The 18,281-nt window shown below is 40.5% G+C and overlaps 1 protein-coding gene across 1 annotated transcript; it reads right to left on the reverse strand.

Moving 5' to 3' along the window:
* Window positions 1-9,797: 9,797 nt before the first annotated feature.
* Window positions 9,798-10,032, reverse strand: LOC114506435 (40S ribosomal protein S27-like). Its single transcript, XM_036020043.1, has one exon. It carries the CDS (start codon window positions 9,954-9,956, stop codon window positions 9,798-9,800), a length of 159 nt encoding a protein of 52 aa, XP_035875936.1. The 5' UTR covers window positions 9,957-10,032.
* Window positions 10,033-18,281: the final 8,249 nt, after the last annotated feature.

The raw sequence follows: 18,281 nt of genomic DNA on the forward strand, positions 1-18,281 counted from the left end.
CTCAAGAGGCTGGAACCGGCATCACTTGAGTGCATTTCTGCACTTGATGACATTTCTTGAGTGCATACTAGAGGCCTGGCATTGTTCTAAGCTGTTTTTGTAAAACTCATGTTTCCTTTACAAAACCCCACAGAGTGGAGAGCACTGTTTTCCCATTGTATTGATGAGGAAACTGAAGCACAGCAAGGTTAAGCAGGGTCACACAGCTAGTAGGGAGCAAGTATAGCTAGGGTTTGAATGCAGGCTCCAGAGCCGAGACTCTTTATCATTATCACCATTTCTAGTCTCTAGGAATTGATACTTTCTGGTCCAGGAGCCTTCCCACCATCCTTATCACCCCGGATTCCCTTCAGGGTTATCTGACAAGGGGCTATCATCCCCATTTCACAGATCAGATGCATATGTTACCTGTCACTTTATACCTAGACATTATCTTGTTTAACCCTTGTAACAACACTGGAAAGTAGGTGTGTGGTTATTACCTCTACTTTTACAGATGAAGTTCAGAGGTTAGGTGACTTGCCAAAGATCATACAGAAAATGAATTGTATAAGCCTTTAACTCAGAACTGGCCCCAGTGTCCAAGCTGTTCCCTTCCACCCCCAGATGTAGCTCCTTTGCTGTCCCAATATCTGCACCACTATCTGTCCCCATGCTTGGGGCACATAGTTGAACACCATGAGGACCAAATGGGAAACACAGATCAGGTCAGACAGTGTGCTGCCCAATGCACCTATACCCCCACTGGTGTCCTAACCTAGTCCCAACTTGGCCCTTGGCAATCTCTCTGGAATCTAACCCAGCTTCGCTTTTACTCCTGAGCAACCATAGCCTTAACAAGGAGGGCCAGAGGAAAAGGTGTAATGACCCCTGTACCAGAAGCAGAGTCTGATGGGGAGCAGGTTGGGGGCATTGGTTTTAAAATTGGGAGAAAGTGCAATTAGAGCCAGCAGGGCTGTATTCCATCCAGCAATTACATACTGCATTACCATTGTGTAACCTGAATTTCCCAAAGAAGTGACACATGAAGAGTGTAATCAGATAATTGGATCCTACCAAATAACCAAAACTCCCCAAAACTGTACTGAATTAAATACTGAGTGATAGAGGCACAGAACCAGGCTAGTAGGTCAATAGAACAGAACAGAAAGACCAGGAATAGACCCATGTATACACAGGGATTTAGGGTGTGATAAAAGGGACATTTCAAATGAGGGAGGATAAGGATAAAATATTAAAATGAAGGGTCTTGGTATGGCTGCAAGATTATATGGAAAATTTTAAGTTAGACCCTGTGATGCATGCAGCGGGTGTCCCACCCAGATCCCGATCCCCTCTGCTCTCAGTGCACCTATCCCCATGCTGGTATGAGTGTTGGCTGCTGACTCACAACTGCCTCCTCCTCCCTCATATCCAGGAACCCACTTTGTGGCAAAGGAAATGTGGTGGTGGACACACTACAATTTGCTGCACCATCAAGAACCTGCTGGCCACTTGAGGTGGTAGATCAGCCTCAGGAAGCACAGCTGAGAAAACAACATGGAGAGGATGCAGCACCAACCTTCGGGATGAGGCACACACCTTAAACCAATGGCTGTTTTAAATGCTGTGCCCCAGACATAGGTACATGAGTCTGGGAGCAAAGGAATAGAAGCAGAAGTGACTCTGCTTACCATCATTGCCAGTGACCTCCCCAGGGAACCTATGCTTCCAGCCCCCCAACTTCAGACCCTGAGGGTGTAGAGGTCCTAATTCCCATGGTGGGTGTGGGTATTTCCACTGGGGCCATGGCTAGAGTCCCAGTGACTTTTGAACTACACCTATCCCCTAATCACTTTGGTCTCCTTTTGTCAATAGACCAGCAGGCAAGGAAAGGACTTGACATACAGCCAGAAATAATAAACCCTGGTCGTCACCAGGAGGTAGAACTGCTGCTATGTGATGGGGAAGGCAGGAATATGTTTAGCACCCAGGTAATCCATTAGGACATCTCCAGATATTCATGCTAAGTTTTGTTTGTAAGTAGGCAAGTACTATGACCATGGCCTGATAGAATATGATAACTAGGGACTCATCCCTTCAGGGATGAGGGCCTGGGTCAACCACAAGGCAAGATATGGGGACCAGCAGAGAAAAGCCAGTGTATAAGGTGAGGAGGGGGAGGGGTAGATGAGTGAGCAGCAGAAGAAGGACATGATAAACATCAGTTAACGATCTAGAACTAATTCCCCTAGGTTTATCCAGAAATTGTGACCAATCAGAATCCTGCAGAAGCTGTATGCGGATAGAGCGAACTGCATGGGAAAAACAAGTAGATCAGAGAAGTGCAAAGATGAACTATAGTGCAACTGTTAGTACCACCCCAGGTCCCTTTACTAACTGTACACCCATCCACCAGCTTCCCACACCTCTGGAGAACTACCCAGCACTCCATGGCAGATCTTGGCCAGTGACTGAATGGCAGAGATGTATAAATGGCAGATTTCTTGCCTCCAGGAAGAACTAACTTGGTGACCACCAGCTGAGAGCACATTTTTGCTCAGCTTTTCATCACCACCCTATCCTGATGACCTCATTCTCCTCTGAGAACATTTCCTCAGTCACTTGGTCAAGAATTTTCATTTTGGACTGTTTCTTGGGAACCTAAAATAAGGCAGATCCCTTTCTAACACCATTTTTTAAAAATGTGTTAAATACAAAAGAGATCTCTAAAATTACTAAGCAAAAAACATAGAAAAATACTTTAAAGGGTATTTGAAAATACTGCACAGGGAAAACTGCCCCTGTCTGGACCTGCCCCCACTCTTGTTTCTCTTGTCCTCTTTTCTCTTTTTCTGGTGCTCATTTTATTGGTGAGATGTGGGTAATAGAACAGCCATGGGCTTTGGGGGACCTTGAACTGTCTTTTTTTGTGTTGTTGTTGTTGTTGTTTAAAGAAACACTAAGCATTCAATTCCAGAAAACCAAAAATTGTACCTTCCCACTGAATACTACTAAGGGGCAGGTCTTCTGCTCCATACCTTTTCTGTTTTTCTTTCTCTCTTGCTAATGCTTTTAAAAGCAAATGAGTTTTAAATATAAATAAAGTTTTTAAAGTATATAAAAAATGGCTAAGAGAGAGCCTTCAAAAACAAGTCATGAATGTTCAAAAAACTTAGTGAAGTCCTCAACAACATAAAAAAGATCCAGTCAGAAATGAAGGGTACATTAATTGAAATAAAGAACAATTTACAAGGAAACAACAGTAGAGTGGATGAAGCCAAGAATCAAATCAATGATTTGGAACATAAGAAACCAAAACTACAACAACAACAACAACAACAACAACCAGAACAGCAAGAAGAAAAAAGAATCTTAAAAAATGAGGATAGTGTAAGCAGACTCTGGGACAACTTCAAACATTCCAACATTTGCATCATAGTGGTGACAGAAGGAGGAGAGAAAAGAACAAAAAATTGGAAATTTGCCCTGGCTGGTGTAGCTCAGTGGATTGAGTGTGGGCTGTGAACCAAAGGCTCGCTGGTTCAATCTCCAGTCAGGGCACATGCCAGGGTTGTGGGCTAGGTCTCCAGTAGGGGACATGTGAGAGACAACCACACATTGGTGTTTCTCTCCCTCATTCTCCTTCCCTTCCCCTCTCTCTAAAAATAAATAAATAAAATCTAAAAAAAAAAATTGGAAACCTATTTGAAAAAAATACTGAAAGAAAACTTCCTTAATCTGGTGAAAGAAATAGACATGCAAGTCCAGGAAGCATACAGAGTCCCAAACAAGATGGATACAAAGAGGTCCACTCCAAGACACATCATAAGTAAAATCCCAAAGGTTAAAGATAAAGAATCTTAAAAATAGCGAGAGAAAAACAGTTACCTACAGGGGAGTTCCTATTGAATCTAAAAAACAAACTAAGCAAACAGGAAGAACAGGGACAGAATAATGGATAAGGAGAGTGTTCTGACGGTTGCCAGATCAGAAGGGAGTCTGGGGGAATGGGTGAAGAGGTGAGAGGATTAAGAAGGACAAATTGGAGCCTGGCTGGTGTGGCTCAGTGGATTGAGCACTAGCTCGCAAACCACAGGGTCACTGGTTCAATTCCCAGTCTAGGGCACATGCCTGGGTTCCGGGGCAGGTCCCCAGTAGGGAGTGCACGAGAGGCAACCACACATTGATGTTTCTCTCCCCCCCTTTCTCCCTCCCTTCCCCTCTCTAAAAATAAATAAATAAATAAAGTCATTTTGAAAAAGAGGTACAAATTGTTAGTTACAGAGTAGTCATAAGGAGGTAAAGTATAGTATAGAAATGGAGTTGCCAAAGAACAATGGTGTAGGGATTGCCTGAGGGAGTGGGGAATGTTGGGCGGAGGGGGGAAAAGGGGGAAAAATTGGGGCAGCTGTAATAGCATAATTAGTAAAGTATAATTTTAAAAATTAATAAAGTAAAAAAACAAGTCACAAAACATAATACCTATAAAAATAAAAGGTTAAAGTTTGATATATTTAAATATATCTGTCCCTTTTTTTATTATAAGTACACCCAGATATTGCTTGTGATTACTATTAACTTGCACTCTCTTGCAACACAGAACACTAATGGATTATGCTTCCACTGATACTGTCAGCGGTAACAACCAGAATGTGGCAGAAGTGATGTGTGACTTCTGAGGCTAGGTCGTTAGAAGTGGCTCTCTGGACATTTGCCCTTGGAACCCAGATTTCATGTTGTAAGGAAGGCAGGCCACATCAGAGGCCATGTGTAGGTTTCTGGCTTAAAGCCCCAGACTAGGCCCTCAGCCTAACAGCCAGCATTAATAGCCACATACTTGAGTGAATGAAGATTTAGATTCTAGCCCCCAGCTTTTAAATCTTCTAGCTGAGACCTCAAACATGATGGAACAGAGACAAGCCATCCCTACTGTGGCCTGACTGAATTTCTGACCACAGAAACCATGAGAAATCACAAACAACTGTTGTTTTAAGCCACTAAATTTAGGAAAAATAAATAAAACAGGGACTATGTGAAATATATGGCACAAAAATGAAGAGCAATTAAATTACATAGACTCAATACCAATTTGCAGAAAGAATCTGGACAGTTTAGAACCCAAAGGGGGTTTAACGTTTCAGATTTCCTAAAATTTTTTGACTCTTCAACATTTTATATAAAATTGAGCTGATTTTCCCATAAATGTAGTTTGTTTCTTAGATATATGAAAATTAACATGCAGAAAAACTTCTCTTTGGCAAACTGAAAAACCAGGTTGGCTCTCCCTTGCAACGACTTGAGTTTGTACATGCTTATATAACAGTGAGTATGCAAGGATATATGTGAAACCATCCATCCCTAGGCCCAGCTCCCCCTCACTTGACTTACAATCCAATCTCTTTTTCTGTCACAAAAGAGAGATCAAATTCATGGATCAAGAGACAGAAAGAGAGCAGCATTATGAGAAATATCTCTTACAGATGACAAAACTGAGGTTCAAATACGTGAGGTCACACATTGCCCCACAGCTAGTGGTAAAGCCAGGTCTCCAAATCAAGTATCTTTGATTCCAGATTTCAGTGGATGAAAGAATCCCTGGGATTCCTATAAATACAGAATCCTGGACCCCATCCATTGAGTCATTAGGTCCCAAAGAGCCCATGCATCTGAATTTTTTAAAGTATGTTTTATTTATTATGCTATTACAGTTGTCCCATTTTTTCTCCCCTTTATCTTCCTCTGCCTGTACTTCCCTTCTCTCTAACATTCCTCCCCTCAGAAATGTTCACATCCATGGCTCACATCCATGGGTCATACATATAAGTTCTTTGGCTTCTCCATTTCCCATACTATTCTTAGCCTCCCCCTGACTATTTTGTACTTGCCAGTTATGCTTCTTATTCCCTGTACTTTTCCCCCATTATCGCTCTCCCCCTTCCCACTGATAACTCTCCATGTAATCTTTATTTCTGTGATTCTGTTCCTGTTCTAGTTGTTTACTGAGTTTTTTTTTAACTTAATTTATTTATTTTTAGAGAGAGGGGAAGGGAAGGAGGAAGAGAGGGAGAGAAACATCAGTGCGTGGTGGCCTCTCATGCGCCCCCTACTGGGGCTCTGATGTGGCCTGCAACTCAGGCATGCGCCCTGGCTGGAAATGGAACCAGTGACAATTTGATTCCCAGGCTGGCGCTCAATCCACTGAGCCACACCAGCTAGGGTTGTTGTTTTTTAGGTTCAGTTGTTGACAGTTGTGAGTTTGTTGTCATTTTACTGTTCATAGTTTTGATCTTCTTTTTATTAGATAAATCCCTTTAACATTTCATATAATAAGGGCTTGGTGATGATAAACTCCTTTAACTTGACCTTATCTGGGAAGCACTTTATCTGCCCTTCCATTCTAACTGATAGATTTTCTGGCTAGAGTAATCTTGGATTTAGGTCCTTGCCTTTCATGATCTAGAATACTTCTTTCCAGCCCCTTCTTGCCTGCAAAGTTTCTTTTGAGAAATCAGCTGATAGTTTTGTGGGTACTCCTTTGTAGGTTACTCTCTCCTTTTCTCTTGCTGCTTCTAAGATTCTCCCCTTATCTTTAATCTTGGGTGATTTAATTATGATGTGTCTTGGCATGTTCCTCTTTGGGTCCAACTTCTTTGGGACTCTCTGAGGTTCCTGGACTTCCTGGAAGTCTATCTCCTTCACCTGATTGGGGGAGTTTCCTTTCATTATTTTTTCAAATAAGTTTTCAATATCTTGCTCTTCCTCTTCTCGTTCTGGCACCCCTATGATTCAGCTATTGGCACATTTAAAGTTGTCCCAGAGGTTCATAAGCCTCCACTCACTTTTTTGAATTCTTGTTTCTATATTCTGTTCCAGCTGAATGTTTATTTCTTCCTTTTGTTCCAAATCGTTGATTTGAGTCCTGGTTTCCTTTCTTTCCCTGTTGGTTCCCTGTATATTTTTCTTTATTTCATTTTGAATAGCTTTCACTTCTTCCTTTATTTTGTATCTGTGCTCAATCATTTCTCTGAACATCCTGATTACCAGTGTTTTGAACTCTGCATCTGATAGGTTGGCTATCTCCTTGTCGCTTACTTCTTTTTCTGAAGTTTTGATTTGTTCTTTCATTTGAACCATATTTCTTTGCTTCAGCACACCTGGTACATAGTAAGGAGTGGAGCCTTAGGTATTCACCAGGGCAGGGCAACCCACTTGGCTTTATGTTGTGGTGCTATATGTGAGGTGGGGAGTCAGAGAGAACAATGCCTTTTGCTAGGCTCTTGCCCCACTTTCAGTCACTTCCCCCATGACCAACAACCAAATTGGGCCCTTCTAGTGCTGGCTCTTAGGTGGGTGGGCTTGTGTACATTCCAGGGCCCCATGGGCCCCTCCAATGGACTCCACTGTGAGACTGGTAGTTTCTCCCACTGCTACAGCACCCACAGGTTTTTACAGCCAGAGGTTCTGAGGCTTTATTTTTGCCCATGCTGGAACCCTGGGTTCCCTGGTCTATCTCTCTCCCCAGTTATTCCTCCCCATTTATCTGCACATAAATGTGGGACTGCCCAGTCCACCAGCCACCACATTGCCCCACATCTTCTCCACTCTGGCTGCCCATCCACCCCTCCTACCAGTCTGGATGAATGTTTCTTCTTTAACTCCTTGGTTGTTTGACTCCCTTACAGTTTGAGTTTCTGGCAGTTCTGGTTGTTTTTGTTTTTAAATTGGTTGTTATCCTTCTTTTGGTTGTGTGAGGAAGCAAAGTGTATCTACCTACACCTCCATCTTGGCCGGAAGCTAATATTTGTCTGAATTTTTAATTGGGGCCAGCTCCCAGGGGATTCTGGGTCCAACTTTCAGTGCCACTGAACAATATACACAACCCTATCTTCCATACAGAAACAAGCATGGCCAAAAAAAAAAAAAAAAAAGCTGGGAACTGTTGTATATTATAAAGACAGGACAACAGGATTAGTTATCCACTGCTATGTAACAAGTTATCCCAAACCCAATGGTTTAAAATAACATTTATTATTTCCATTTTTGTGGGCCAAGAATCTGAGCTGAGAGGCTTTGAAAAGGCTACAGTCATCTCAAAGGGCAGAAGAATCTGCTTAAGTCCATTCATGGGGCATTGGCAGGACTCAGTTCCCCGAGGTTGTTTGTCTGAGGGCCTTAGTCCTCACCTGGCAGTTAGCTAGAGGCTGCTGCTCTCAGTTCCCTTTTATGTGTACCTCTCACAGCATGACATCTTGCTTCATTAGAGAAGACAATAAGAGCCAGAGAGTGCTAAGAAGATGGAATCTGCAGTCTTCTATAACCTTATCCTATCCTAGAAGTGACATCTCATCACTTTTGCCCACTCTCTTCATTACAGAAGCGAGTCACTAGGTCTAGCCTACATCAAGAGGAAGGGAATACCAATAGGCCAGGGCCCATTATTTATTTAGAAATCACAAATATCTGTGGTTATGTTTTTTAAAAGATTCCTCATATCTGGAGCGTATTACAAATGAGCCCTGGCTAGTATGGCTCAGTGGATTGAGTGCTGGCCTACAAACTGAAAGGTTGCTGGTTTGATTCCCACTCAGGGCATATGCCTGGCATGCGGGCCAGGTCACCAGTAGGGGACATGTGAGAGGCAACCAATCACTGTATCTCTCACACATTGATGTTTCTCCCTCCCTTCCCTTCTCTCTAAAAGTAAATAAATAAAATCTTAAAAAAAGAATGTTACAAGTGAAATTTTATGACATCTGGGATTTGCTTTAAAATAAAATGAGGGGGAGGGAAGGGGGATGAGTGGGAGTATATGTGAAACTGGCTTAGTCATATGTTGATAAATCTTGAAGCGGGTAATCTTACATGCATAAAGGGTTCATTATACTGTTCTACTTTTATATGTTTTCAAAATTTTCCATAATAGTTAAAAATCAAAGTGAATTGAAACTAAAAATTGTACACTGGCCCTGGCTGGTGTGGCTCAGTGAACTGAGCACAGTGCCCTGTGAACTGAAAGGTCACCAGTTCTATTCACGGTCAGGGCACATGCCTGGGTTGCAGGTCAGGTCCCCAGTTAGGGCTGTGCGAGAGGCCACCAACCAATGTTTCTCTCACACATTGATGTTTCACTCCCTCTCTTCCTTTCCCTATCTTTCCTTCTCTCTAAGAATAAATCCATAAATAAAATCTTTTTAAAAAACAGAATCACAGAGACATAAAAAGTAAAAAAATTAAAAATTGTACACTGAAGTTGAAATAACATACAAATTCTAAAGCTGTTGCATATTAACTGTATTTTAATTAGAGAAAACAATAATGAGAAATATTTCAGATAGGGATAAATGAAAGTAAATATAAAAAAGGGGGAAAGGCGGGGAGGAAGGAAGGAAAGAAGGAAAGAAGGGAGAAAGAATGAAAGAAATAGGCTTGGGATGCAGCCAGCGTGAGAGGCAAAGAAAGCAAGGGTGATTCATGTCATTCTAGTGAAAGAGAGAATTTTGGACACCAGCAAATCTAAGCCCTTGAGGTTTCCTAGTAACTGTATAAGAAGAGCTGAAGTTTAGGGGCTATCTTGGGCCTAGAGGGATGGAGCAGCTGGGCCCATTTCCGAATGGGGATGGATGCAGGTGATTTAGTGGCAGCTGGTGGAGTTATTACACAGGTATTCTAGGCTCTCTATCATGCTTTGGAAGGATATAATATTGTGCAGGATGCCATAGTCTTACAAATCCTAGATTATGGGGTGAATAAATCCTAACTCTGAATCTCTGCACAGAAGCCTGAGGCTTCCTCCTCACTCTGGACTGGGCAGAAATTTAGTGCTGCTTCCTTCTGAAGGAGCATCCTTCTGTAAGCCTGGCTTGTCTTCCTGTAGGCTGACAGAGGACAGTGGAGCAGCCAACACACAAAACTATCATTTGTGCATGGCTAAAGACAGTGGTGATTTTACAGCATCCTGGGTATTTCATGTCCATGAAGTTAGAGTTGAGGCTCTGCACCAGGTAACTTCTTGTGTTTTCTCTTCTCCTCTTCTGGAGAGGAGTGAAGGAGATCCTTAGTGGGAGGCCATCATTGTGGGAAAGGGCCAGAAATCTTTTAACCTCATTTGATTCTTTATAATTGTGTATGATTCTTTATTTTGATTTTATTATTATTTTTTTTATCTTAGAGGAAGGGGAAGGGAGAGAGAAAGAAGGGGAGAGAAACATTGATGTGAGAAACATCAACTGGCTGCCTTCCTTATGCACCCCAACCAGGGATGGAACCTGCAACCCAGGCAAGTGCCCTGACAGGGAATCCAACCTTTGGTTTGAGGGACAATGCCCAGCCAACTGAACCCACTAGGGTATAATTGTGTATGATTCTTTACAAAGATAATGCAGTCATTTTGGGACAGGTAATTCATTTGTCTAGCTCAATATTCAAATGGACCCAAAAGGCATCTGTTCACTGAAAGCGTTTTCTCCCATCTCTGTTCTCCAGAGACTCAGTTCCCCTCCTTGGAGGCAACCATGCCTACTTGTTTCTTCTGAATACTTTCAAGTACATGTATGTACCTGTTATCAAATATGAATTCTTGTGTTTTGCCTTTAAATTTTTTTAATTTATTGATTTTAGAGAAAGAGAGAAGAAAGAGGGAGTGAGAAACATCAATTTTCTGTTCCACTTATATGTGTATTTATTGGTTGATTCTTGTATATGCCCTGACCAGGGATTGAACCCACAACCTTGGGTATGGAGACAATGCTCTAACCAACTGAGCTACCCAGCCAGGAAACTGAGCTAACTGACTAGGGTGGTTTTTGCCTTTTTAAAACAAGTAGTAGCAAACCACACACACTGTTGTGTTTTTTTCATTTACCAATGTAGCTCAAAATCATTCCCTACTAGTTGTTTGATTTTAAACAATTATATTTAGTTATCCATTTTTAAAACAAATGAAAAATGACTGAAATATAAGTTTGAAAAGTTTCCAGGTAATATTCTAAGTTCATTACATAATTTAAACCCACATCTTTTACATCCATTCTAAACTAGATACTTGTTGCAATTACATCCTTTTTCCCCTGTTATGACAATATAATGGTTTGTTGTTTAATGGAGTAAAATATATATAACATAGACTTCCGGTCAAGATGGAGGCATAGGTAAACACACTGTGCCTCCTCACACAACCAAAATAAGGACAACAAAAAATTAGAAACAAAAAAACAACCAGTACAGACAGAAAATTGAACTGTGTTGAAGTCGAACAACCAAGTCATTAAAGTAGACACATTCGTCCAGACTGGTAGGAGGGGCAGAATCGAACAGCTGGATGGAAAGAGGTCATGGCAAAAAAAAAAAAAAAAAAAAAGCAGTGGTTGGCGGACCCCGGGTGCATAAGGTGGCAGCAGGCAGACCCAGTAAGGTGGTGGATTGTAGAGGGGCGCTGGCACACAAAGTGGCAGGTGGAAGGGGTGGTTCCACATGCACACACAGATAAACCAGACAAAACTGGGAGCAAGACAGACTGTGCAACCCAGTCCCAGCAAGGGAACATAAAACCTTGAAATACCAATTGAAAACACCTGTGGGGGTTGAGGTGCCAGGAGAAACTCCCAGCCTCACAGGAGAGTTCATTGGAGACACCCATAGGGTCCTAGAACATACATAAACCCCACACACAGGAATCAACATCAGAAGGCCCCAGTTTGCTTGGGGGAAGTGGTGGAAGTGACTGAAATATGGCAGAGAGTGGAGCAAGCACCATTATTCCCTCTCTGACCCCTGCCTCACATACAGCGTCACAACCCTGTGACTGGGTTGCCCCACCCAGGTGAACACCTAAAGCTCCACCCCTCACTATGTAACAGGTACATCAGGACAAAAAAAAAAATGTCCCAAATGAAAGAACAGATCAAAGCTCCAGAAAAAATACAACTAAGTGACAAAGAGATAGCCAACCTATCAGATTAAACAGCTCAAAGCACTGGTGATCAAGGTGCTTACAGAATTGGTTGAATTTGGTCACAAATTAGATTAAAAAATGAAGGCTATGCTAAGTGAAATAAAGTAAAATGTACAGGGAACCAGCAGTGATGGGAAGGAAACTGGGACTCAATGGTGTGGACCAGAAGGAAGAAAAAAATAATCAAACAGAAAAGAATGAAAAAAAAAAGAATTTAAAAAACTGAGGAGAGGCTTATGAACCTCCAGGACATCTTTAAATGATCCAACATCCTAATTATAGGGGTACCAGAAGGAGAAGAGGAAGAGCAATAAGTGGAAAAGTTATTTGAACAAATAATAAAGGAGAACTTCCCCAATCTGGCAAAGGAAATAGACTTCCAGGAAGTCCAGGAAGCTCAGAGAGTCCCAAAGAAGTTGTACCCAAAGAGGAACACACCAAGGTACATCATAATTACATTAGCCAAGATTAAAGATAAGGACAGAATCTTATAGCAGCAAGAGAAAAGGAGACAGTTACCTACAAAGGAGTGCCCATAAGACTGTCAGCTGATTTCTCAAAAGAGACCTTGCAGGCAAGAAGGGGCTGGAAAGAAGTATTCCAAGTCATGAAAGGCAAGGATCTACATCCAAGATCACTTTATCCAGCAAAACTTTTATTTAGAATGGAAGGGCAGATAAAGTGCTTCCCAGATAAGGTCAAGTTAAAGGAGTTCATCATCACCAAGCCCTTATTATATGAAATGTTAAAGGGACTTATCTAAGAAAAAGAAGATATAAAACATGTACAGTAAAATGACAGCAAACACAATTATTAACAACCACACCTAAAACAAAAACAAAAATAAACTAAACAAACAACTAGAACAAGAACAGAACCACAGAAATGGAGATTGCATGGAGGGTTAGCAATAGGGAAGTGGGAGGAGAAGAGAGGGGGAAAAGGTAAAGAGAATAAGTAGCATAGATGGTAGGTAGAAAATAGACAGGGGGAGGATAAGAATAGTGTAGGAAATGTAGAAGCTAAAGAACTTGTAAGTATGACCCACGGACATGAACTAAAGGGGGAGATGTGGGTGGGAGAGGGTGTGCAGGGTGGAGGGCAGTGAAGGAAAAATGGGAAAATAGCATAATAGCATAATCAATGAAATATATTTTAAAAAATATATACATAACACAAAATGTATTATCTTATTCATTTAAAGTGTACAGTTCAATGGCATTAAGTACATTCATTGTTATGCAATGATTACCACTGTCTCCAGACTTTTCATCATCCCAAATTGAAACTCTGAATTTATTAAACAATAACTTTCCCTGGCTGGTCTGGCTCAGTGGTTTGAGCGCTGGACTGCAAACCAAAGGGTCTCCAGTTCAATTCCCAATCAGGGCACATGCCTGGGTTGTAGTCAGGTCCCCAGTAATGGGCACGTGAGAGACAACCACACATGGATGTTTTTCTCCCTCTCATTCTCCCTCCCTCCCCCTCTCTAAAACTAAAAAGGAAATAATACATAAATAAATAATAAATAAATAAAACTCCCCATTCCACCTCCCCCAGCCCTGTTAACCACCATTCTACGTTCTGTCTCTATGAATTTGACTACTCTAGATACTACATATCAGTGGAATCATACAGTATTTGTCGTTTTGTGTCTGGCTCATTTCACTTAGCATACTGCTTTCAAAGTTCACTCATGCTCTAGCATGTATCACAATGTCATTTCTTTTTACGGTTAAATAGTATCCCATTGTATGTATGCACCGAATTTTATTTATCATTCATCCATCAATTGACATTTAATTTGCTTCCACCTTTTGGTTATTGTGAATAATGCTGCAATGAACATGAGTGTACAAATATCTGTTCAAGTTCCTGCTTACAATTCTTTTTGTTACATACCCAGAAAGGGGATTTCTAGATCATATAGTAATTCCATGTTTAATTTTGTTTGATTAATTAACTAATGACACATAAATTTGATGTTTAATTTATTAAGGACTTACCATACTGCACTGTTTTACATTCCCATCAGCAATGCACAAGGATTCCCGTTTCTCCACATTCGCACTAACACTTGTTATTTTCTGTTTGTTTCTTTGTTTGTTTGTTTGTTTTTAAAGATTTTATTTATTTATTTTTAGGGAAGGAAGGGAGGGGGGAGAGAGAGAGAGAGAAAGAGAGATATGTGCGGTTGCTGTGGGTTATGGCCTGCAACCCAGGAATGTACCCTGGCTGGGAATCGAACCTGGGACACTTTGGTTCCCAGCCTGCGCTCAATCCACTGAGCTATGTCAACCAGGGCTTTCTTTGTTTGTTTTTAAATAATAGTCATCCTAAGGTATGTGAAGTGGTATATCATCTGGTTTTGATTTTCATTTCCCTAACAACTCTTCATGTGCTTATTGGCCATTTGTATATCTTTTTTGGAGAAATGTCTATTCAAGTCTGCAATTAAATCCCTTTTCTTTTTTATTTTATTGTTGTTTAAGTACAGTTTTCTGACTCCCCCACCACCACTCCCCTTGACCCCAGCCATCCCCACTTCCCTCCCCTGATTCCACCCTGCCTTGGTTTTGTCCATGTGTCCTTTATAGTTGTTCCTGAAAACCCTTCATCCTTTTCCTTCCTATTATCCCCTCCCACCTCCCCTCTGGTTACTGTCAGTTTGTCCTTAATTTCAATGTCTCTGGTTACATTTTGCTTGCTTGTTTGTTTGTCCATTAGGTTCCACTTAAAGGTGAGATCATATGGTATTTGTCTTTCACTGCCTGGCTTATTTCACTTAGCATACTGTCGCAAAGGGTAGGAGCTCCTTCTTTCTTTCTGCTATGTGGTATTCCATCCTGTAAATGTACCACAGTTTTAAATGGGCAACCTAAGTGCCCATTTACTAATGGGCACTTAGGTTGCTTCCAGAACTTGGCTATTGTAAATTGTGCTGCTATGAACATTGGGGTACGTAGGTTCTTTTGGGTTGGTGTTTCAGGGTTCTTAGGATATAATCCCAGGAAGGAATTTCCAGGTCAAAACGCAGTTCCATTTTTAGTTTTCTGAGGAAATTCCATATTGTTTTCCACAGTGGCTGCACCAGTCTGCAATCCCACCTGATGTGCACCAGGGTTCCCTTTTCTCCACATCCTCTCCAACACTTGTTTGTTGCTTTGTTTATGATGGCCATTCTCACTGGTGTGAAGTGGTATCTCACTGTGGTTTTAATTTGCATCTCTCTGATGGCTAGTGAAGCTGAGCATCTTTCCATATGTCTCTGGACCCTCTGTATGTCCTCCTTGGAGAAGTGTCTGTTCAAGTCCTTTGCCCATTTTTTATTTGGGTTCTTTGTCTTCCTGGAGTGCAGTCATGTGTGCTCTTCATATATTTTGGAGATCAAACCCTTGTCTGAGGTATCATTGCCAAATATGTTTTCCCATATGGTTGGTTCTCTTTTCCTTGTAATGCTCTTTTCTTTAGCCATGTAGAAACTTTTTATTTTGATGAGATCCCATTTGTTTATTCTTTCCTTTATGTCCCTTGCTCTAGGGGATATATCCGTGAAAATATTGCTGTGTGGAATGTCTGAGATTTTCCTGCCTATGTTCTTCTGAAGGACTTTTATGGTGTCATGACTTATATTTAAGCCTTTTATCCACCTTGAATTTATTTTTGTGTGTGATGTAAGTTGGTGAAAAAAGTTTCATATATTTGCATGTAGCTGTCCAGTTCTCCCAACACTATTTGTTGAAGATGTTATTTTTACTCCATTTAATGTTGCTGCCCCCTTTATCAAATATTGATAGAGACTTGGAGTTTATTTCTGGGCTCTCTATTCTGTTCCATTGTCCATATATCTGCTCTGATGCCAGTACCAGACAGGTGCTGTTTTTATTATAGTAGCCTTGTAATACAGTTTGATATCAGGTATTGTGATCCCTCCTACTTTGCTCTTCTTTTTCAAAATTGCTGCAGCTATTCAGGGTTGTTTATGATTCTATATAAATTTTTGAAGTGTTTGTTCTATATATGTGAAATATGCCATTGGTACTTCAATAGGTATTGCACTGAATCTATAAATTGCTTTGGGTAGTATGGACATTTTCATGATGTTAATTCTTCTAATCCATGAACACGATATATGCTTCCAATTGTTCCTGTCTTCCTTAATTTCTTTCTTCAGTGTTGTGTAGTTTTCTGAGTACAGGTCTCTTACCTCCTTGGTTAGGTTTATTCCTAGGTATTTTATTTTTCTTATTGCTATATCAAATGGGATTTTTTTTTCCTGATTCCTGTTTCTGATATTTCATTGTTGGTATACAAAAATGCTCTTTTGATTTCTGAATATTGGCTTTGTATCCTGTTGTTTTGCCAAATTCCTTTATTAGGTCAAGCAGTTTTTTTGTTGAGTCTATAGGATTTTCTATGTACACTATCACATCATCTGCAAACAATTACAGTTTTGTTTCCCCTTTTCCAATTTGGATGCCTTTTATTTCTTTTTCTTATCTGATTGCTGTGGCTAGGACTTCCAATACTAGGTTGAATAGAAGTAGTGAAAGTGGCCAACCTTGTCTTGTTTCTGATCTTAGTGAGAAAGTTTTTAGGTTTTGCCCATTAGGTATGATGTTGGCTGTAGGTCTCTCATATATGGCCTTTATTATGTTGAGGAATGCTCCCTCTTTCCCCACTTTGCTGAGTGTTTTCATCATAAATGGGTGCTGTACCTTATCAAATGCTTTTTCCGAATCTATTGATATGATCATGTGATTTTTGTCTTTCATTTTGTTTATGTGATGTATTACGTTTATTGATTTGCGAATATTGTACCATCCTTGCATTCCCAGGAGGAATCCCACTTGATGATGTTGTATGATCTTTTTAATGTATTGCTGGATGCAGTTTGTTAATATTTTGTTGAGCATTTTAGTGTCTATGTTCATCAACGATATGGGCCTGAAATTTTCTTTCTTCATTGTGTGTTTATCTGGTTTTGGGATTAGGATGATGCTACCTTCATAAAAAGAGTTTGGAAGGCTTCCAGGAATAGTCTGTGAAGGATAGGGGTTAGCTCTTCCTTAAATGTTTTGTAGAATTCTCCTGTGAAACCTAGAATTCACACCTGAATGGTGTGAAACCATTCAGTCCAGGGATTTTGTATGTTGGGAGGTTTTTTTTTTAATTATTATTGCTTCAATTTCATCAGCTGTTGTTGGTCTGTTCAGGCTTTCTGCTTCTTCATTCAGTTGTAGAAGATTATATTTTTCTAGAAATTTATCCATTTAACCTAGGTTTTCAAATTTCTTGGCATATAGTTCTTCATAGTAATTTCTTACAATCCTTTGTATTTCTGTGGTATCAGTTGTAATCTCTCTTCTTTCATTTCTGATTGTGTTTATTTGGGTCCTCTCTCTCTTTTTCTTGATGAGTCTGCTTAAAGGCTTGTCAGTTTTGTTTATCTTTTCAAAGAACCAGCTCCTGGATTTATGCAATTAAATTATTTAAAATATACATTTAAAACACTAATGACTTTATTATATTTGTTAAAATGATACCCATTCATTACAAACAAAGGAAAAACCAAAGGCTTTATTTTACCACCCAGAAATAGTTGTTACTATATTAACATGTGGTGAACATCATTCTAGTTATCTCATAGGTTAATGAAGAAACAGAAGAAAATTATAGTGATCAGTTCATACTGTGTGTCCTATTTTTAAAAAAGATTTTATTTATTTGTTTTTAGAGAGAAGGGAAGGGAGGGAGAAAGAGAGGGAGAGAAACATCAATGAGTGGTTGCCTCTCAATTGCCCCCAACTAGGGACCTGGCCCGAAACCCAGGCATGTGCCTTGACTGGGAATCAAACTGGCAAACCTTTGGTTCACAGTCCAGTGCTAAATACACTGAGCCACACCAGCTGGGGCAGAATATTATTAACTATATTCCCCATGCTGTACTTTGCCTCCCCATGAATAACAACCAATTTGTACTTTATTTTTTTAATATTTCATTTATTTATTTTTAGAGAGGGAAGGGAGGGAGAAAGAGAGAGAGAAACATCAATGTGAGGTTGCTGGGGGCCGTGGCCTGCAACCCAGGCATGTGCCCTGACTAGGAACCGAACCTGCGATGCTTTGGTTCGCAGCCTGTGCTCAATCCACCAATTTGTACTTTAAAACATTTTAAAAATTTATTTTAGAGAGAAGGAAGAGAAATATCCATTTGTTGTTCCACTTATTTATGCATTCATTGGTTGATTTTTGTATGTGCCCTGACTGGGGCTCAAACCTACAACCTTGACATATCTGGATGATGCTCTAACCAACTGGCCTACCCTGCCAGAGCCCAATTTGTACT

This window comes from Phyllostomus discolor, chromosome 3 (genome assembly GCF_004126475.2).
Source record: "Phyllostomus discolor isolate MPI-MPIP mPhyDis1 chromosome 3, mPhyDis1.pri.v3, whole genome shotgun sequence".
In the NCBI taxonomy this organism is placed as follows: Eukaryota; Metazoa; Chordata; class Mammalia; order Chiroptera; family Phyllostomidae; genus Phyllostomus; species Phyllostomus discolor.